Here is a 23689-nt window from a genome sequence, read left to right on the forward strand (position 1 = left end):
GAGGGACGTCATCAGTGGATGGTCTGGTGAGACTTGAATGGGCTGGCTATCCCACTGGAATGGAAGATTGAGGCTCATAACAAAAACCTGAAGGTGGTAGAGATCCAAGGGGAATATGGATGTCCTTTCTCTAGGTAGAGCAAGCCCTCTCCACAATCTCAAATGTAAAGTTCTTAGGAGAGACAGAAGTTAAAGGTAGCAGAGCCGACATTTCCCGCATCGCACCCTCTGAAACCCTGCAAGCACTCCACTCGAGGATGGAGTTGGACCCAAGCTGTCCAGAGCTGAAGCCCCGAGGAGCAGGGACAGCTCCAACAACTTCAGAGTCAACTCTGGTCTCTCACATATGGTGCAGATGCTTCGGCTCCAAGAGTCTTCTGCAAGCAGCCGGAGTCCAAGAATGAACTGTTTTTGGCTCTGATGAGGACACCACACGAGATCTTGGATTCAAGGGCTCTGAAACAGCAGGTTGGATCAGAGAAGGAGAAACTAAAGGGGGACTATTCACAGGCAGGCTAATAGATACGATGGGAGCTGGAGCCAGAATTACCCACATCTTGATCTGAACTACATGGAATTTACTTACCATACTATTCACGTCAGCTTAGGACAAACGCCTGTAAGACCTGAGTGAGGAGCTAGTGGATGGTGGCCTTGAGTCCTTGTGAGGAGACACCTGCAAAAAGGGAAAAGGAAGTCAAGAAGGCATCAGATCTGATAAGTTAATAGGTGACCAGACATGAGGTAATTTTGATTTCAGAGCAGTAGGATCTGAAGTTGTCAGATCCAACTTTGACACTTTTGGATGTGGTTTTGAAGAAGAAGCCGAAGACATTGAAGAATCCAGAGATTTCTTTCTATACTATTTTGTCCTTGGCAGTGGAGTCAGACTTCCCTTTGTCAGATTCTTCTGAGAGGGTTTGATCCCCAGCTGAAAAAGAGGAAGGAGGAAGACCACCATTCAAAACACATTTATTATGTCTGTCATGAGTGGCCTGGAGTTGAACCCAGCACAAATTGTACAATCTGCATCTAAATGGGCATCACCCATTCAGTAGATGCATTTCCTGTAGGCATCTGAATTAGGTATTTTGCGCCCACAAGTGATGCATTTCTTGAAGCCATTTAGTCATCATCCATCCTAGCATACCTAATGAAAGGAAAGGCCCAGAAGAAATAAGAACCAAACTGTAAAAGTTAAGATTAATTTTTTTTTAGTAACAGGTAAGAAAGACTAACAAAAATGGGAGTCTGGGTACCCACACATGAACGGTTCAGCAATATCCATATTTATGGAGGCATGATACAATGAAGTCCGTAGGAGTACGGATTAAAAAATTCTGGTTTGACAGCTTAGGATTTGTGGGAAGAGACTAAACAAAACATAATACAAAAACTGAGAAATTGGAAATGCTGTTATATGGATATGGCTAGCAAGATACATGCAGTTAAAATGTTTTTAATCCTTTTAGTTTTATACACAGGACAAGCATATTTTTATCAACCAGAGAAGAAGTTGTGGATAGCAATTAATAAAAATCTGAATTATTTTATCTGGGAGGGGAAGATGGCAAGAGTCAAGTGGGATAAGCTGTTTCTTCCAAATGAACAGGGTGGTTTGGAATTGCCCGATCTGAAGGGGTACTTCAGAGCTAAACGGTTAAGTCTCGTATACATAGCACAAGCTGAAACCTAAAATTCAAAGTGGAAAGGGATGACGAAATGGGGAAAGCATAAGAAACAAGGAAAGACTGGGATTTTGGATGCAGATACATAAGGAGAACAGCAATAACCATACAGAACATTATATTCAAAAAGTAGCAGAAAGTTTTCTAAGAACTAAGCCAACATGGGAATGGAGACAGGATGATCTGCTGATATGGATGACTGCAATTAGGGATACAGACACTAAGCAAGAGGGGGCTGGAAATTATTGGAGAAAACTGGCAAAGAAACTGTGAGCAAATAATTAGCGAGGGAAAGGTAATAGAATGGAAAGTCCACCAACTCACCACACTTCAGAAAAACATGTTCCCAATTGCCTCTTTCTTCCCTGTGACACCTCCAACATTTGCTGTCTACCTGAGGAAAAATTCTCTGGAGTCTACTTGGGGTATAAAAATATCTATGTAAACACTCCCAAGCAAAGACCCTAAATCTTCTGGATTTTATTGCATATTTGGAAGACACACAAATATATGTGTGTGTGTGTGTGTGTGTGTGTGTGTGTGTGTGTGTGTGTGAATTGCTTATCCAGTCTCTCTCTGCAATCTTTTCTAACCTCCTCTGATTGCTTCTTATAGTTATGTAATATTTTATACTCTCTACTAATTATTCCTTTTTTAACAGCAGCTTCTGTCCTAAATTCTACTAAAAACTCTACCAGTGCTAGTCTTTCATATAGGACTCACCTGTATTTCTTTTTCCTTGCCTATATCAATCCTTGATATGGAAAGCAATCTCTATCCTGCAGTCCAAATAAGTTCTTGGAGTCTTCCCATTGTATTACCTTTCCCTCTTTAGTTATTTGCTTCCAATACCTTGTTTCCTTTACAGTTTTCTCCAATAAATTCCAGCCCTCTCTTGCCTGTCTGTATCTCTAATTGCAGTCATTCCTACCAGCAGAATTTCCTTTCCCATTCTATTACCTGCCCATCTCTATCTGTAATTATTTGTTCTCAGTAACTTGTTTCATTTGCCAGTTTCCTCCAATAAATTTCAGACCCTCTCTTGCCTTTTTTCTGTACCCCTAATCGGAGTCATCCCTATCTGCAAAATCTCCTTTTTCCATTCACTAATTGGTTTAGTTGTTAGTATACTTTCTACTACTTTAGGAATATAATATTCTGTATGACTTATCTGCTTAAGGATCTGCATCCAAAGTCCCACTCTTTTCTTATTTCTTGAATTACCTCCCTGCTTCACCATCATTCTGTTCCATTTTGAATTGAAGCTTTCTACTTGTGCTATGTATAGAAGCCTTACGTGTGTAGCTCTAAAACATACCTTCAAATCAAGTAATCGTAACCCTCCTTGTTCTATTAGGAGGATCAACTTTTCCCAGTTGACACTCTCTTCCCCTCCCAAACAAAATAATTCATCTCTTTATTACTATCCACAACTTTTCTTTTTGGTTGATAAAAACATACCTAACCTGTGTATAAAATTAGAGATTATAAACAATCTTAATACTTGTAGCTTGCTATCCATATCCATAGGCAAGATCTTCCAATTTCTCAGTTTTTGTATTATCTTTTGTTTAGTCTCTTCCCACATATTCTCAGTTGCCATAACATAATCTTTTTCAATTTATACTCGTAAATACTTCACTTTATCATGGCCCCATAAATATGGATATTGCTGAACCATATCACATGTGGGTACATAGTTTACAGCTATAGCCTTTGTTTTATCCTCATTAATTTTACATCTCAAAAAAACACGGAACAGTCTCAGAATGCCAACACATCCCTTTCTGGTTCCATCACGTACAAAATAATATCATCTGCAAATAAAAGGCAACTTTTCATGAGCACCGCACCAATTATATCCTTGAATTTCTGAGTCCCTTATTTTCTTTGCCAATGGTTGTAAATATAACGCAAACAACAAAGGGGAAAGAGGACACCCCTGCCTGGTTCCTCTGTTCAGATGCAACTTATCAGACAGGAACCATCCCACTTAGATTTTTACCTCCGATAACTCATATATCCTTCTAAATAACCTTATTATTATATCAGGCAATGCAAATCCTTCCATTGCCCTACTCATAAAATTCCAGCTTACTCTTTCAAATACTTTTTCTGCATCAAGACCCACAAAAAACAGTGGCATTTTTCTTAAATTCTGCTTCCCTCTGGATCAATGTTCTATTAATGTTGACAAATGTTTGCTTCTCCTCTCCAAAAAACAGTCCATATCTATCAATTTTGGCATCACCTTTACTGGTTTCCCCATTTTTTGTTTCCTACTAGAGGCTGGGGACATGAGTGGGTGGGATGTTGTCCAAGGAAGAAAAAGTAGGAGATCACATTGCCTGAGCTGCAGTGAAGATGGGGTGAAATGCCAGCACATCCCCACTGTATGCTTGCACCTCAGAGATTTCAGCAAGTTCACAGGGGAACCTTGAAGCAGCGTTAAGCAAAACATCCCAAAACAATAGTCTGACATGGTCCCAGAATTCCTTAATCTCTTCATTGACCCAACCCTAACTGGAGTTAGAGGGAGACCAAGAGAGGTAGGTAGACTCAATAAACAAGAGGCAACAGGGTCCACAGATGGTCAGCTGTGTGGAAGAAAAATAGCACAAAAAAGAGGGAGCGAGATATGGAACATAAAGAAGGATTTGCAGCATTATATTGTCAAACAGCAATATTTTGGGCATGACTGGTTACACATTGCTACAGTGTCTAGTGAATGTTGGATGGAAGCAATAGGAATGGGTCAAGAATGAAGTACTCAAGAGCTACAAACAAATGGTCTGAGGAAGATGTAAAAGGGAAGGCCAACATAACTACACAAAATTAAGGTTAATGATTAGAGCAAATGACATTCCATAAAGCAAGTGGAGAAAAGGAGGGTAGGGAAGTGCAGAGTGAAAACAGAAGGGCAATAAAGAAGGTGATGGCAGCAACGGCCCATGCTGAAACGGAACTGGCACTAAAGGTAAACAGAAGAAAAACTTTTTTTTTTGTAGGTATACAGCAAACAGATAGAATGGTGGGACTGAACTGGCTAGGTTAACCTAGAATGAAAAGGAGATTATAAAATAAAGAAACAAAGATGATGTGCTGAATGAATATTTTGTTTCAGTCTTAACAAAAGAAAGGGAGGGAAAGGTGTCAAACTGGGAGGGAAGGCAGAATGTAAAAAGCAATGGATTGACACTAGAACATAGAGTAGTGGAGAGAGAAATGGCTGCCCTAAAGGAAGACAAAGTGGAGAGAGAGCAGTGAATTGTCATCAAAACAGTACGGAAGGAAGTGGAGATGGAACACATTGCCTTAACAAATTATACGGTCATAGTGAGCAGACAAATAATCTCCCAGGGTTCTTAGGAACCTGGTCAAGGTCACCTAACAGAAGTATTCAAAATCACTGGCCACAATCAAAATGCCAGAGGAATATAACATGACAAGAGTTGGATGTATGTAGCTGTAAAAGGCAGGGAACTACAACTACAATACTTCTGGCCTAAAAGCTGTAGCAAAGTCTCATGAAAAGAATCCTGACAAAAAGGCAAGTTGCTTTCAAAGTTGTCAGTTAAGTCCACAACAACAACCAACAGGTCTATAGAGCCAGAAGGAGCTGTCAATAACTAATCAAATTTTTTGACTGGGTCATAGGCAAACTTCACAAGAAGTACCAAAAGATGTTGCAGACTTAAAGACATTTGAGTCCAGTAAAGAGGAGTGCTGGATAAACTGCATGTGTTTTTTAATTAGGGCTATGAATGAGAATTTTGACTGCTGCATGCCTCACAGGGGGGTTTTGGTGACAGAGTTAATCTGTCGCTGGTATCAAATAATCCTTCATTTTCTGGTACAACAGTACAGGAGCTCATGGTAAAAGGGGCTAGGCCAAGTATCCTGCTAAGCAATCCTAAATATCCTTGGGTGATGTATCTCCTATAACAGGAAGTTTATAATATCAATGGCAACTACACAGCTGAGGTCTCCGTTATGGGTTTCGGCTCCAAACCATGGATTAAAGTCGAGTTGTCCCTTATCATAGCTAATCAACCATGAAGTCTTTATAAGACACAAAAATTGACTCATTCCCATCCTGTGTGTGTGCCAGCCATTATTAAACTTGCATCTGTAGCAGTCCTACAAAACTGCAAAAGACTGACTCCTCTTCTTGTCTGCAACAGTGAAGTGTGGAAACAATCCTTGTAAACCTTACTGCACTTATGTCATATTTCCTCAACAATGATGGACCATTTGAAATCGGGCAGGAAAATAAAAAAATATCTGCCCTGGGTAAAGTAGCACCCCGTCACCACCTCTTATGCAAAGGACCTGCCCCCTGTCCCTTGCTCTGGCTTCCTTAATACAGCCTCCTCTGAGGATAAATGACTGAAGGAAGTTGTCATGCTAATAATTAGGAGTATCCATGATGGAAGAGATCTCAATATTTGGAAAGAAATGGACTATCTTAAGTTAAACTTAGAAAAAAAGCATGCTTACTACAGCCATCTTGCTGGGCCTTCTTAAACCATTAAATCTTGCTAATCATATGTTACAAAAGCCTATTAAATGAGGGCTGATGTACGTCACCACTGACATGGTTCATAAGCAACTTGAGACAGAAAAGGTAGTTTACTGCCTGGAGCAATATACTCACTAATAAGTACCTATCTTTGATCTGTGTCCAATAAGGCTCCATCACTGGCCTACTACTACTCTCAATTTTCATAGTGTAAAAACACGGAAAACTGCTTAATGAAGTAAAGATGGATTTCAATTCAATCAGCAATGAAGATGCAACAAAAGGCTCACCCTTAATTTATAGAGAAAATGACAAGGACATTTTTGGGCAATGTAAGCTACTCAGTACTGGAAACCCACATGGTAATAATTTATTGGTCATGGGTAACTCCAGTTCTACTGAATTACTTAGGTTTCAATTTCAAAAAGCGCATACTGTCTACTGTAGAATAAATAAATTGTAAACAAGGTAATTTATACAGTATAAAACTTTATCTTAAAGCACAGTTCATAAACACTCTAGCTGAAGCACTTTTACTTTTAAAGCTACTCCTCTGTATGGGGTTGTGGGTAACCACAGCACATATTGCTAACAGACTTTTTACTGCTTACAACACAGTGGCCAGGTTTGCTGTTGGTTTCCTGCTTAAAGTCATCACTGTATAGCCCCTGCTAATGTTAACTGACTGTGTATTTGCAGAATGCTTTATTACCAGCCTATCATAACTTGTAACTATCTACATGACATCAATGAGGTAATTTATCCTCAATGATCCACTAAAGCTGCTCAATACTAGTGTAAGAACTCAGTTCTTCTCATAAACTGCTGTTACATACTACCAAGAGCAGTGACAAGATGGATGACATTACTTCTAGGGTGCTTCTAGCAACTTCCTAGAATAAATATCCTCCATCCATTAGAAACAAGGAAAATACCACTGAATTCAAATCCATTCACAAACATTACTTCATGCACCACACGAACTGCAGTACAATTATGAATTACCAGGAAAATCCACAACACAATATTTTGGACTTTCTGCTAATATTCTTATCTCTTACGCTACTTACAAGCTATATATATTGTTTGTCAAGATTATGTTTTTCTTTTCCCTAGCTATCACTGAGTCTTAATACTTCATTTCTGTAACAAAATCATCTGTCTTTATCATAAATCTTACTGGAAATTTTCTGCCTGGGTCCCCTTTGCAAATTGACCCTGTCCAGTACGACAAATCCAGTTAACAAAACATAAACTAAACATAAATTGCCACCTACAGACAAGGAGAGAGTTCTACAAAAGTTCTATAACAGACACTTATAATACAAAAAAAAAATGGTCGGTCTGACTGACTGCAAAACATGCATAATAATTCTTTACTGCACAAAGCTTAAAAGAATCACAAATCAGTCCAGTACAGTTACACCATTTAATATTTATTATATGCATTTTATATACAACGCTTTTCAATAGCTGTACTTTTTCTAAATGGTACAATCTTAAAAATTTACTGATTCATATTCTGTAAAACAAAACAAAAAACTTACAAAAACTCATCAAAACCTGCGAACTGATCAGAAACCTTTTTGTGGAAGACTAGAAAAAATACTTTATTGTATTAATCATGCACGACACAAACAAAATCCTTAGTAACACCATAAACTGAAGCATGTTTGAAATGTTCAGGCAGGGAAATGTTAAAACAGACACACAGGCTTTCCATGTCTTGATTTTCCTATATTTTGAATCTTACCTGCAATGCCCTTAATAAAACCACTACTATTTCCAGATGATAAAAGCAAAACCTTTGGCTTGTTTGGGTTACCACCACTCCCCCAACCAATAAAAAAATACAATGTCTAATGGGTTAACTGCAAAATATACAGTCCATTTTTTACCCAGTGTCTGCTCTTTTCTAGATCTCTGCCCTGATGCAACAGGTTCTGGGGAAACCCAGGGCCTGTTGACATACAATATATATAAAAATTAGAAAGACAAACAAAAAGTGAAATAAATAACAATAGGCCAATAGCATTAAGATGGGTAACTTTTGATAAATAAACTTGTAAATACAGTAAGATGTACAAAATATCACACAGTGATAGGATGCTGCAATTTATTTTAAAAGTTCATTGCGGGTGCTGGACCCTATGTGTTTCTCTTTAACACACTTTCTTTACAGTCCTTAATGATTTAATAAGACACTTTCATGGTGACAGTAAAGTAGCATACGTGTGAAAGGGGACTTGAGTTGGCTGCTTTAGGTTAACAAGGGAAGACTGTGGATACACTTCAGTGGGTCAATGAGACCATTATATTCAGGGTTCCATAATGCCAATGCAACATCCCCAAGTTCAGAGCATGCTGCCTTAGGTTAAATATATAAAAAGTCTTTAAAAAACTGCCGCTTATTCACAGTTGACAAACTACTGTTAAAATATTTCAAAACTCCTTAATGTTAAGTAAAAAGGAATATGTGATGCCTGTTACTGGTAACCTTAATGTAACAGATAAATAAAAATCCACTTTTGGAGCTCATGTTCCCACTATAGAAGAACCACATTCCTAACCCTTTGGATGCAAGCAGAGTCTGAGGAGAAATGACCTAAAGGCTAGTCTCCAGGCTTTGTTTACATACACCAAAACAGAAATAAGCTCTGTCTGTCAAGGCTACAAATACTGTTTTCCTTTTTCTTTTTAAATTACACTAATTACAGTTAAATTAGAGCCTGGCTATTCAAGGATCTGCAAGAAAGTCCACCATTAGGAACTAGCCTGCTCCACCTCTTACCAAACGTCTTGGATGTAGTGTCTTACAGGTAACGTCATTAAAGTATGGCAGTGAAGCACTCCCTCTCCTGTCCAAGCTCACCTGCTTTAGAGCAGGTTCATGGTAATGCATGTCACACAAATACTTTGGCAAGTGCATCAGCTCCTGCACTGGCAATGTACGCCTTTGATGGATGAAAAGCGACATCGAAAATAGATTCATCCAACTTCTTTCTGTGGGCAGTGATTTCTTGTACACAAGTCTTAGTGTCTAAATTCCAAAGACGAATAGAACAGTCATGGCCTAAGACAAAATGAACAGAAAGGGAAGTTAATCATCAGTAATTTCAAAAATTAATAGCACTCAAATAAATAAGAAATAGCAACCTACTTCCAGACATCAAGTAGATTCCATTAGGATCCACAGCTAGACTTGTGACAGCATCCAAATGAGCAACCATTTGATGAATAATTTTACCTGTAAAAAATAAAAAATATTTGAAAAATATCAAAAAAAATTTAGCACAGCTTTAAAGGGATTTTTTAAAGTTCACAGCAGAAAGTATAGATTAAAAAAGATGTAAATGCAAATGTTGAAGTCTTATCTTTTCATTTAAATATTTAATGAACTACTTCATTCAGATGAGCAGGACCAAAGTAAACTAAAAAGTCGGTTTGAACTGTAAAAAGTAAAAGTTCTTGCCACTTGGGTGGGAGGATGACATAATGGTTAAGGTGTTTACCTTAAAGACACAAGATGCAGGGTTTGATTCTCACATGGGGTAACTGGCTAGGCTTCAAATGGCCCAAAAGGGCAGTTATCCTAGTACTAGTTAGCCTAGTACTAATCTATGAACTTAAATGGTATTACCATCATTTCATATGTCACTAAGGCTACCTCCAGAATCTTGCAAAAAAAGATAATCTCAAACAGTCGAGCAGACACACATTCAGTTTTAAAGATCTACTGGTTGATCTTAAAGCTTTATGTGACTCTTCACAGGAAGATTTAAACAACCAATCAGCCCTTAGGTTTTTGGATCTATCACTAGGCCAAGACCTACCATGTTAACAATAGTTTTTCTTTTCTAAAAACTGTACATGTACTTACATCACTGTTAACATTATGCGAATGCTTAAAAATAAAGAATGAAAGCTCCTCAGCTGGATGAAGAGCCCCCCACCACCACTTTTTAAAATATTGTTAAGCAAAGTCTTCCAGACCTTTTAACATCTTTATTAAATTATCACTTGTCACAATATAGCATGCAATAATAAAGAAAACAAACATATTTTTTTTCTTTTTCAGACATTATACACTGTTTTTCTCGATAGCAACTGTCATTATGTCCAACAATACATAAATAGCTCAGTTCCTACTACCCTTAAATACCTTGCTCTCTCTTCCAGCAAATTATTCTGTTTGCATTGTTACCACAAATTTCACTTATTTCTATGCAATTTGCTACTTCCTTTTTCTAAATATCCCAGCTCCAGTTCTTAACTCACTTTTACAATGTTCAGTACTTCAAAAAATACAGTTGGTTCAGATTTTAACTTCCTTTTTTAGTAACTGCTTTTTTGGAAGCTAACAATTAAACTTCATAAGGCCTTGTTATGTCTTGGCAATTCAGATCCTGTGTCCCCAGCTCAAAAGAATAATTTCCTTAGTTAAAACCATTTGCTCCAGCAAGATATATATTACATTTTATATATATATATATATATATATATATATATATATATATATATATATATATATATGGTTGACCGGGCTAGTCTAACTGGATATATGTCCATTTTCAGTAGAGGCCTGGGGAGAAAAGCTCCAAACTAACCACAGTTATAACAAGGTTAAAGATTACAGTAAAATAGCTAACAAAATAGTAAGTAACTAGGTAGTGGATTACAATAAAATAGTAAAAAGCAGTTATATCAAATACGGTGTATTGTACATAAAATGACAAAAAACAGAAAATAGGACACGACTCTTCAGAGGAGTAAAATAGTTAAATGTTACAGTAGTTTTACTGTTCACTTTTCATTTATGCTAAACAATACTGTCTAGATTAGAGTAGAAACTGGGAAGTGGTATTAACAGAGGTGAAATTCTAGCCAGGGTTACTACAAGGGCATAGCCAGTGTGTTCTAAGGAATAATTTGAGTTTTTGTTTGAAGAGGGGTAGGGAAGGAAGTAATGTAAGTTCACTAGGTAGAAGGTTGCAGTTTTTGCCAACTGTGTTTGATAAGAGAGTCACCTGCCATGTTGTTGGACTTGTTTATGTTAACTAATAGTTTATTAGAGGAGCGTAAGGTATTGAGATTTTTATAGGGGATTATAAGGTTGGAGAGTATTGGAGTTTTGTTTGGATCATTGAGGACCTTATGGGCTATGGTAAGTTGGTTAAATTGAAGCTGATTCTGTAGTTCAGGCCAACCAACTTGTTTTAGATTGTGACAGTGATGGGTTCTGAAGGGGTTACCAGTGACAAATCAGGCAATGTTATTATAGGAGCTAGCTAGTTTGAGCATGTTGCTTTTAGTTAGGTTAGTGTAAATTGGTGAGGCATAGAACAGTATAGAGATTAGAAGTGATTGGGCAACAGTGGTTCTAGTTGTAGAGGTAAGGAAGGGTCTAATCCTATACAGGGAGCCCATACTTCTGTTAACTTTTTTTATAGTGTTGTTAATTTGAAGGTCAAAGTTAAGGTTGCTATCTGTTGTAATTCCAAGGAGTTTAGTGTTGGAGTCAGGAGAAATGAGGATACCATTATTAGAGATGACTGAGAAGTCTAATGGTGTGGACTTACGGGTAGGAGAAAAGAGTAGGAGTTTTGTTTTTTTGGGATTCAAGAGGAGACAATGCTGTAAAAAAGTACAGTTTTGTACCTACCATAAATGTAGATGTTCGAAGATCCACATTGCTGCAGTCATAACCTGTGGGTAGTCCGCTATCCTCGGTCGGCCCGAATACCAAAGTGTAAGGCTGGCGTCGGTCATGGTCGCTAGATACTAAAGCGCATGACCGACGTCATATCCTCAGTCTTTCTTGCCCCAGATGTCAGAAGGCCCTAAAAAGAAAGGCCAAAGCCAAACAACAGGAAAAACATCCAACCACCCATGTACAAACAATATTTACAACCTAAACCACACAACCACCCCAAACTACAGTGGGGAAGGAGGGAAGGAAAATTGGACTGCAGCAATGTGGATCTTCGAACATCTACATTTATGGTAGGTACAAAACTGTACTATGTTCTTCATCTCACACTGCTGCAGTCATAACCTGTGGGTAGAATCCCAAAGCAAAATTAAAGGGAGGATGGTAAAATCATAAAGCATTGGGGGCTGCTAGCATGCCCTGCAAAACTGCAGTGGCAAACCCTGCCCTTGATTTTGAATAAAGAGGGAGATGGTAATGCTTAGAAAAAGTGTGCACTGAACTCCAAGTAGCTGCCTCCAAAATATCTTTAGTAGCTACACCCCTCAGAAAGGCAGTAGAAGTGGCAGTAGCCCTAGTGGAATGAGGTCTGATTCCAGCCGGAATCTCTTTACCATGATGAGAATAACAAAAAGCAATACAATGGCCAATCCACTTAGAAATAGTTTGTTTAGAAACAGGTTTCCCTTGAGAACCCAAAGCAAAAGAAACAAACAACTGTTGAGACTGTCTGAACCCTTTAGTTCTGCTCAAATAATAACGCAACTGCCTGTGGATATCCAAAGAGTGCAAAATCTTTTCCCCTTTATTTTGGGGATCAGCATAAAAAGTAGGCAAATGAATAGACTGGTTCAAGGCCACATTTGAGACCACTTTAGGCATGAAAGTAGGGTTAGTACGCAAAGAGACCCTATCCTTATGAAAAATTAGGAAGGGTTCAACTGCCATTAGAGCCTGTAATTCAGATACTCTTCTAGCAGACGTAATGGCCAACAAAAAAGCTGTCTTCCAAAACAAAAACTTCAACTCAGCTGTAGCTGCAGGCTCAAAAGGAGATAAAGTGAGTTTCTCCAACACAAAATTGAGATCCCAGGAAGGAGTAGGAGCTCTACGTGGGGGTCTTATGTTCTTTGCCCCTCTAAGAAATTGCTTAAACAAAGGATGAGAGAACAATGGTGGGTCACAGTCATAGTGAGCAGAAATGGCTGCAGCATGAACTTTTACAGAGGAGAAAGACAAACCTTTGTCTAGTAATTCTGTAAGATACTGAAGTGAAACACTCAAATTAGGTACTGAAGAATGCTCGAATCCTTCCACCTCTGGCTCCACTCTAGGCCTCTTATCTGGAGGGGGCATAGAACCTCTAATTAAGGTAATTAAATCTTCTGCCATTTTAAGCATGTGTTTTTTAGGCACAGAACCTGCAGAACTAGGACTGACGCCAGAGGAAGATAAACCAGGCCTGGCCTTAGAAGGTACCTTAGAAACAGAGGGAGAAGGCCTAACCACCTTATGCAAAGAAGGGAGCACAGCCACCTGAGAGGCCCCCTCAGCCTGACCTGACTCCTGAGAGGCCACATCTTGCAGAACTAAAGGTTCCTCCTGAGACTCAACAGAAACCTCGGCCGGATCCACAGACTCCACCGTGGTCTCTAAAGAACCGGCGTCCGGAACGGACGACTCATCCTGCCTGGATTTCAAAGATTTCTCCTTGTGCTTCTTAGCGGTAGCGGGCGTCGGAGGATCCGACGGCATATTATAATTACACAAGACAAGCCTAGCACAATCTAAGCTACGCTTAATAGTGCGCTTATTAAATTTAGCACTACGTCGTGCTCAGGCCCCAAACAAGGAATACAAAGAGAGTGGTAATCCCTATGAGGTATCTGTTTCCCACAAGAAATACAATTATTCACTTTTTCTGACATCCGGAATTAACTGAGGCAAGAAAAGACAAAATATTTACTTAGCCCAACTTGGTCTTCGGTCTGAAACTCAGAATACGAAAATTTCAGGATGCCGAACGGCACTTGCAAACGCTGCTTCTGCTTCGGACCATGCGGCAAGAAAGACTGAGGATATGACGTTGGTCATGCGCTTTAGTACTACGGGGTACTGACGTCAGATCTAAGCGACCATGACCGACGCCAGCCTTACACTTTGGTATTCGGGCCGACCGAGGACAGCGGACTACCCACAGGTTATGACTGCAGCAATGTGAGATGAAGAACATCCATGATTCTACTGTGTTAAACACCTTCTGAGTTATAGATTGTAGTTCAGAAGAAGATTTGGTTGTACAAATAATTGTGGAATAATCTGCATATTGTATGCAAGTAGCTTGTGGAATACCTAAATGCAGATCATTTATAAATATGGAGAAAAGTAGAGGGCCTAGAATTGATCCCTGTGGGACACCCAAGGTGACAGGCAGGAGGGATGATAGATTATTCTCCCAGAGCACTGCTTGCTGCCTATTGCTGAGGTAGGAAGTGAACCATTGTATTGCTAGTTTGTATTGCTAGTGAGTCAAAAGAAAGTGAATTTAGTGTATTTATAAGCAAAGGGTGGTTAACCATGTCAAAAGCTTTTGAAAGATCAATAGAGAGAGCTGAGGAGAGAATGTTACTATTACGGTTTCTGTTGATAGAATCAGTGAAGGAAAGAAGGGCAGTAGTGGTGCTATGGAATGGCCTAAAACCATGCTGGGTATTGGCTAGTAAGTTATGCTGAATTAAATGGTTCAGTAGCTGGTGATGAATGCATCTTTCCATGACTTTAGCTGAAGGAGATAATAACGCTATAGGTCGGTAGTTGGAGTATTCATTTGAGTTACCCCCTTTATGTAGAGGAATAATTTGAGAAATTTTCCATATGTCTGGGATGGTTCCTTCGTTAATGGTTCTATTTATAAGAATCGATATGGGATAGGCTACAGATGTAGTTGCTTTTTGCAAATATTCAGCTGGGATCTGGTCAGCAGCAGGAGTACAAGGCTTCAGTTTTTGGATGAGTTTGAAGATAAAATTAGTCGAGATGGACTGTAATTTGAAATTGGGAACAGGGCTATTATTGGGGATAAGAAAGCTACAGTTATCAAGGGATAGTTGGCTGGCCAGGGATTGTATGGCCTCAGTAAAGAATGTGTTAAAGGTATTGGCGATTTCGATTGGGGTCTTGAGATTAGTGTCTGTTGGGCTTGGTGTACTGGAGTGACCAGGGTTCAGGCGTCTATTGATACTTGCCCAGATTTTCTGTGGATTATTTTACTGTGTTTGCTGCTTTTTATAGTAGAAGTTTTTTTTATCTGAGAGTACTGCTTTTTTTGTCAAATTTCTCAGTTGTTTAAAAACTTGTTGATCTGCTGCAAGTTTAGTACTTCACCACCTATCCCAGGTTTTGTTTCTGAGTAGGATTTTTTGCCTGGTTTCTTTAGAAAGCCAAGGAGCTGGTTTTGATCTAATTCTAATGGTACGCTTAGGTGCATGGTGGTCTAGGATAGTTAAGAATTTAGAGTTGGAAGTATTTGACAGCCTCTTCAAGTGGTAGGGCTTTTAGGGGAGACCAATTACAAGCAGTAATTTCACTTTAGAATAGCTGTATGTTACAATGCTTGTTGCTCCGAATTGAGCGAAATATTGTGGGTTGGGCAATATCAATCTTTTCTCTGATTATGTAGGTCAGAGAATGGTCACTTACATCATCGGGGAAGGTCCCTACCTTATAGGTTTGTTGAAAGTTGTTTATAAGAATCCATTCTATGGTAGTCTCTCTTTTTTATTTGGTTTGTTAATTCTAGTGGGGGAGGTAATGGCTTGAGAGAAACCATGAAGGTTAATATGGGAAGTAGGATGGTCAGTATTGATGCTCTTCCAATCAATACTGAAGCCACCTGGGATTATGGTTTCTTGAGGGAAAGATGATGTGACCCAGGAAAGTATATTCTCTAGTGTAGTGATGTTGTTCGCAGGAGGTAAACAGATACAGATATTTATGGATTTGTTAGAATTGATCTGTATTTTAGAAATGAGTATTTCAGCATTATTTTCCAAAGGAGGGTTGTAGGGTGAAGAGGTGACTACTAGGCTTTCTTTGAATAGAATTGCTACTCCCCCACCCTTTCTTTTGTTACGATTACATCTCAGTATATTATAGCCTGGAGGTGTGACTTCATTATCATGGGTTCCAGGTTTTAACCATGTTTCTGTTAGGCAAAGGATGTCAAAGGAGTATACATTCAGGAGAGCATGGAGGTGGGCCACTTTATTATTTAAGCTTCGGATATTGACATGAGCAACTAGGAGTGAGTTGGGAAGTTTGGTAGGGAATAGTGAGGTAGTGGGATATGGAGTATAGGAGTTAGTGGTATGGACATTGGCTGGGCCTGGATTAGGGTGGATATCTCCATCTCCTAAGGATAGCCTTTTCAGTCTAAGTAAAGGATTTTGTGTATTACTGATTAGATATTGAACTTTCCTGGTATAATATTATAATATTTAATGTGGGCTAGTCTGTGGTACTTTGAATGAAGGTAGCTTCGTGTGGAAGCTATATTTATATGCTGGTGAGAGGCACTGAGCGATTGTATGGTTGTTTGTTTATAAGGATAGTGAAGATGAGAAAAATGTTGATGTATAAATGAGGTTAAGAGATAAGATAAGGTGAGAACAATTATAATTGTAGCAATGAGAAGAGTTTTTGTAGGAGTATAGTTAGCTAATGTGGGCATAATGCTTGGTCAGATAATGGGAGTTAACAAATAGGTAAGACTGATAAAAAGTGAATTAAAGATATGATAGTAGGTTACATTGAGTTTATGACTGGATATGTGGAGGAAGGGTGTGGTGTAAAAGGTTAGGTTGATAGATCAATTTGATTTGTCGGTTTTGGAAAGAGGGTGTGGCAATGAGGTATAAGTCTAGGGCCTCTGGGGGGTGGGTGGAAATTGGGGGTAGGTGTTCAGAGTGAGCCCGCAGGGTGAACGGAGCAGGTAGAGACAAGAGAAGGAAGAAACAATAGGAGAAGAATCAATCAGTGAAAGAAGCTTTTAAAAAGGGGTTAGTAACGCTGTAGGTAAGGGGAGAGATTGGGCTCAGTGGGAGGATGGTTAGTATGAGGGTAGGTGGGTGCTAAGTGTAGAGGATTAGAGGATAAAATGTGGGATAATAAGTAACACTATTAGGACAGGAAGATCTTAAATTATACTATGTGTAGAGAAGGGGGACAGAAGCTAGCACAAGGCTGAAGATGGAAGTAAGAAAGTATAAATGAGTTTTATAACTGGCTAAAATGCTGAGGTAGTATAAGGAGATTAAGAGTGAGTTAAGATAGTAGCAAGGCTAGGATAAATAGAGGAAAATTTGTCCTGTTATGGTAAGAAATAGTGGGATAGATATATCTGCACACATATATATATATATATATATATATATATATATATATATATCTATGGGTCTACGGTTGATTGAAAACTCACTTGATTGAAAAGGAAATTACTAGGACCACTTCACTGAAAGCTCACTTCACGGAAAACTCACGTGACTGAAACTCATTTTATTGAAAGCAATGGCTTTTTCCCCACTGTAGTGCGACCCTGGAGTAAGTAAATAAAGTAAGATGGGGTGGTGGCGAAGCCCCCCACATATCTTGGTTATATATTCCCTTTTGGAAACAGTTATTTAATGCACTTGTATCACTGTGTATAGTTTAAAATGTTTATAATATGTGGGGGGGCTACACCCCCCCACAACCCCCAATGTGCAGGGCTACGCCCCCCTACTTTATATAGTAACTACAGGGACGCACTACAGTGGGGAAAAGGCCATTTATAACTTTCAACTAAACGAGTTTCAAAGAAATGAGTTTTCAGTGAAGTGGTCCTAGTAATTTCATTTTCAGTCAAGTGATTTTTCAGTCAACCGTACTAGACCCATATATATATATATATATATATATATATATATATATATATATATATATATATACATACACACACACACGGGTCACCTTCAGATGCCCGACAACGCGTTTCGCCGACACGGAATCCGACGGGACGAAAACACTGACAACTCAGATGACCGACAAGGTGAGAATCCGACGGACTCGGTAAGTGTGCGATAGAGTGAGGGATTTAGTGTTAGGGAGCGGACAGGTAAGTGCGATAGTGAGGACTGTGGGTTTAGGGGTGGGTTAAGTGAGTTAGGGTTAGGTGCAGGTAGGGTGTGTGCGATAGTGAGGGACTGTGGGTTTAGGGGTGGGTTAAGTGAGTTAGGGTTAGGGTGCAGGTAGGGTGAGTGTGCGGTAGTGTCGGACCTTGGGGTTAGGGTGGTAAGTGAGTTAGGTTAGTGCAGGTAGGGTGAGTGTGCGGTAGTGTCAGACCTTAGGGTTAGGGTTTGGGTTAGGGACAGTGGATATTTTATGTAGTGTACTGTGTTGTTTACGTGTAGTGTGTTGGTGTAATGGTTTTCGGTGTTTTGCGTTGTCGGTCTTTTGGTGTCGGTGATTAGTGTGTCGGCGAAACGTGATTTCGGGCATCTGAAGGTGATCCATATACACACACACACACACACACACACATATATATATATATATATATACACACACACACATATATATATATATATATATATATATATATATATGCACACACACACACACATATATATATATATATATATATGCACACAAACATATATATCTATATATATATATATATATATATATATATATATATATATATATATATATACATACACACACACACATACATACACACATATATATATATATATATATATATATATATATACACACACACACACACACATACATATACATACACACACATATACATTTCTTCTCCCATCCTTAACTTTGGGAATCTACCCAAATGTGATGACTGCAACAGTGAAACATGAAGAACATAGTACAGTTTTGGACACTTACAATAAATGTAGATGTTCGAGTGTATTCACTGTTGCAGTCCTAGTTACCCTCCCTCCAGCCCCCTATCTTTTTTTGGCTATGCCTCTATTCCTTTTTCACTATGCTTAAAAATATATATATACACACACACACACACACACACACATATATACTGTATGCTTTATACCCCTGACGACCTGACGTCATGGAAGATGAGACGGCAACCGACGCAGGACCCAAGGTTTTGATAATCATGCCGACTGAGGGCTACTGCAAGCAGATAACCCAAATGTGATGACTGCAACAGTGAAACATGAAGAACATCTCTCCTTTTAGTCCTGAAAATATATCAACAGACACTGTGTCACATTCTGCTTACCTACTCTATTATTTTAAGAAACCGAGATACCCTTAACATGTTCTTGCTTTGGTCATAAAATTTTGAATTATTACCAGCCGGTTACCAGTTCTGTAGCTTGTGGAACCTTCATTCTTAGTTAAAAGGTTCTATTTTCATTTTTGACTTCTAACAAAAAGCTCATAGTGTGTTCTCATATTTTGTTTGTTAGAGATTAAAAAGTAAAAATAAAACCTTTTAACTTAAGAATGACTTTCCACAGGCTGCTAAGCTGGTAAACCCTTATAGGTCTTTCAGGAATATTCAAATAAAGGACTATTCTCTAAGTTTTGGGATTGGCTCCTTGTTTTTCTATCTCGTAGATTTTACCCCGATCAGCTCCCAAAGTCCTTCCCACGATTGCCTGTAACTGGCTTTATATAACTGACCTGTTGAATGTAATACATTAGAGAACAAGAACACTCGTCCATCTACTTACTAAACTGAATAAACTACTGGAAACTTCAACAAGGTGTCTTTCTCTCCTTGATGCCCTCCCTGCAGGAGGAAAACAAAATCACTTTAGCTAGCAAATGTAGAATTATCTGGTATATAAACAGGGTATAATATACACAACACAATATACCTGACAGCATAAAACACAAACCAGAACAGATTCCTGCCTAAAAGGCATCTGAAGTGATCACATCACTAAATAAACCCAAAAGTTCATGCTTACTCAACTTATTGATATTCTCACCTGTTTTATTGTCGAAAAATTTGATCTGTCTGTCTTCATGAGCAGTAACAGTAATAGGAAGTGTGGGATGGCTCACCACCTTGTTAATGTGATTAGTTAATGCAGAACCTGAAAAACAAAGGAAGGCAGTTAATATTCTAGAAGGAAAATGCCTTCAAAATAATAAAAAAAATCTAGAATGATTGTGTGATTTTTCTGATGTTGCCATCTTCTTGGATTTCAGCAAGCTGCAGCACCAGTGATCACTGTCATAATGCTACTTCCCTCGTGACATCACAGATACTCACATGTGACAGGACCTTCAGAGGACAGATACCATTCTCCAAATATCAAAAAGAAACAGTCTAGAAAATGCCTACATGTCCAAGAATCCAATAAACAAACACTTGATTCTATTTATTTTTATTTCTTTGACATTTGTTTACTGGGTTACTCCGACAGGGCCGCATAACCTGTTTCCATTGGAGGCCCGGGAAGAACAGCTCCACATTTAAAACATGTAGGTTAATATACCAGTAGATTAAAGTTTGTACAGCAAACATAAGACTTTACAAGATACATCTCAAGCAGTTGGAACCTTAAAATTGCACAGTTTTACATGACGTATTACATTTTTACAAAATGACAAGTTGTATTACAATTTTACATTTGCCTGTATTTACAAAAATCAAGATGTATTACCATGGATTTCCTTGGGAAGATAACAGTAAATGCACCTGTAATCATATGGACACTGAATAGACTTAATCTAAGTCACGTAGATAGCTTTGCTTTGAGAAGGAGGGAAACAGAATTGTACTTCTGAGAAATCAAAGACTTACAGGGGCTTTAAAGGGAATTGCAGGGGTTTTAGAGACGCAGAAGGAAGAGTGAGGGTAAGGATTTAGGTGGGAGGAGGAGAGTACTTAGTAAGAATAAGAAGTTGTCAAAGGGATAAAGGAAACAGAAGAGGAGGGTGGACAGGTGGGAGCAGAGGTAAGGTGGATTAGCCTGGTGTTGACAATGTGCAGAGCCAGGTCTTATTCAGGTGTAGCTGTAAGGAGGATTTAAAGAGTGGGAGGCTTGGGATTGATCTGGTGGCTGAAGGGAGTGAATTCTATACTTTAGATATAGAGTGTGAGTACAGACACTGCCCTGTTCTTTTAGAAGCTTTTGAAATTTATAGTAGGTTTTTGTTCTGCGATCTAAGGGGTCGATTTGGTATGTAGTGTTGGATAAGCTTGTCTAGGGCTGGGCAGGCAGTAGGTCTGTAAATTAGGTTGTAGATAGCTGGATATAAGTTAATTGGTTGGACAGTTCAAGCCAGTTTAATTCATGTAGCGATTTTTGGTGGTGGCTGTGGTATTTGGAGTCCATGGTGAATTTTGCGACTTTATTGTAGCATTGTTCCATTTTTTATGGATATGGATGCTGAAGGTAAAATTATCAATAATTACACCAAGTAATTTTGTTTCTTAGACTTTTTCAATATTAGTGTTATCAGCAGAGCAGGTGTGAAATTGGTTGGACCTAATGGTGGTGGTATTTTTGGGGTGAAAGACTATGAATTTAGTTTGAGATTCAGAAATAGTTGTTTAATAGAGTCATGATTCAGTGGCAGTGAATGTCTTCTTTGCATTTGAGAGTAGTTTTGGAAGAGTGTACATGCAATACAAATGACAGTGGAATCATCTTCATATTGAATCAGCATTCCAGAGAAAGTGGAAGCACGCAAGTCATTTGTGAATATGTTTAACTGTAAAGGACCTAGGATGGATCCTTGAGGGAGACCTGCAGGGTTATGGAGATAGGGTGAAAGTTGATTTGAACACTTAACAGCTTGCTTTCAGTCTTGTAGATAGCTCTGTAACCACTGTAGTACTGTGGCTGGGGAGCAACCTAGGTTTGACAAAGTATCAAGTAGTAAGGGGGTGAGACACCATTTCAAAGGCTTTTGAGATGTCAAGGAACACTGTGGATACAAGGTTACCTTCATCTCTGGCCCTATTTACGGAATCAGTAAAGGATAATAAGCCACTGCATGTGCTGTGTCCGGGTAGGAAGCCAAGCTGAGTTTGAATATGAAAGTTATTCAGTAGTAGGTATTTCATTAACTGCTAGTGGATGCACCTTTCAAGGATCCTGGATACGGGTGACAATATGGAAATGGGGGGGATGTTGGATAATTTGGTGGAGTTTCCTCCCTTATGTATTGGGGTTATATGTGACAGCTTCCATATAGCAGGGACTGTAGATTCTGCCAGGAATCTGTTTATGAGGTACTGACTGGGTCTACAGAAAGTTTTAGGTATTGTGGTGGAAGATTATCTGCTGATGTGGAGCAGGAGTTTTGGCTTGAGTAGTAGTATTTTAATGAAGTGGACATAGACTGAAAGGAGGAGAGGTCTGGGTATTTTTATGTTGGAAATTATGTTGGTGTTAGTAGTCAGCAGATCAGCTATGGATTTTATGAAGTGTTTGTTAAAATCTTACGCTATGAGGGATGGCGGAGCAATGGGTAAAGGGGAGTGCTCTTTGTTTGTACCTGGGTTGACAAAGGGTTGATATAGAATGCCAGAATTTATTGGGGTTACATTTGTGTTGTAAAAGTGTAAATAGAATATTTTGTTGTTGCTCACTAGTTACAGTATTATGGAGTGTTTTAAAAGTCAGAAGATTTTGTTCTGTTTTATTTTGTTTCCAAATGTTCCAGGCTTGGCCTCTTCATTTCATCAGTCTTTAGTAATCCATGGGGTTCTCTTTTCCTTTTTTTTTTTTAAACTCTTTTTGTTTGCAGAAGGGTTACAGTATCAAGTATTTTCAGAATTAAGCTCCATGGACTCCTAATGGAAAAAAAATGTCTGGGGATGCAGATAGTTACCTTAAGAAACACTGAATAAATGCTTGTCAGTGACAATACATTTGATGTTGTTTGTGGAGCAGGACCACACATTTTCATGCAACAAATCTAGAACAACAGGTACACAGTTTAGTGCACATTTGTCTTACTGATAGAACACCAATGATTTTATGTTCAAGACACTCGGCAATGTAGACACTGGTCATGTTTATAAATGTTAAAACATCAAATTCCTTTTTACATCCCACCACTAAAAAGTCCTTTTAAGTCCAGTTTTCAGCACATGCTTTACCACTAATGTTTAAACTGCAGTTTTGCAAATGTGAAACATGTTACCTTTAAAAAAACAGAATGTTTAAATACATGATTTCTGTACAGTTTATGGACACCAAAAATAAAAGTACTGGTTAATGTATTGGTACAACATTTAGCCAGTGCTAGACTTAAGTGGAACACAGCTTGAAATGTTAGTATTTGGAAGTATTACATACTAGCCTACACGGGGTAATTTTGATAAGCTTTTTACATGCATTCAAGCCACAGTTTTGCAACTGCAATTAAGGCATTACTGTAGACAGTAGATTATCCAAACATTGACTATCCAAAACGTTAATTATCACAACCAGCCTTCCAAAGTTTTCGGGTAGGAAAAATCATAAAGCCTGAATCTGTAAACATTATACATATTCTCTTGAGCAAGGTTTATGAGCATGTAACCAACTGTAATGCATAAATAGACCATAAATTATTAAATAAAATGATATATAAAAAAGATGGGCATTATAACACTTGCAAAAAATTATGAAGAATTATTCCCAAATGCTTCTAATTCTATTAAGTTTCAAGTCCACAAGTTCACAGCTTTACTTATTTATTTATTTATTGATGTTTGATTACAGGGAAGGTCTG

At 38.5% G+C, this 23689-nt stretch overlaps 1 protein-coding gene across 2 annotated transcripts in view; it reads right to left on the bottom strand.

Moving 5' to 3' along the window:
• Nucleotides 1-7625: 7625 nt before the first annotated feature.
• STRN3 (striatin 3) overlaps nt 7626-23689 on the bottom strand; it is a 1528247-nt gene continuing 1512183 nt past the window's right edge. For both annotated transcript variants that reach the window (XM_044073816.1, XM_044073815.1), the window contains 3 exons: nt 19942-20049; nt 9371-9457; nt 7626-9283 (listed from right to left, as the gene is read on the bottom strand). In XM_044073816.1, the coding sequence (XP_043929751.1) occupies nt 9114-9283; nt 9371-9457; nt 19942-20049 (365 nt within the window). In that variant the 3' untranslated portion in view covers nt 7626-9113. The remainder of the gene's footprint in view (nt 9284-9370; nt 9458-19941; nt 20050-23689) is intronic.

This window comes from Protopterus annectens, chromosome 6.part0, assembly GCF_019279795.1.
Source record: "Protopterus annectens isolate FY-2018-M chromosome 6.part0, PAN1.0, whole genome shotgun sequence".
In the NCBI taxonomy this organism is placed as follows: Eukaryota; Metazoa; Chordata; order Ceratodontiformes; family Protopteridae; genus Protopterus; species Protopterus annectens.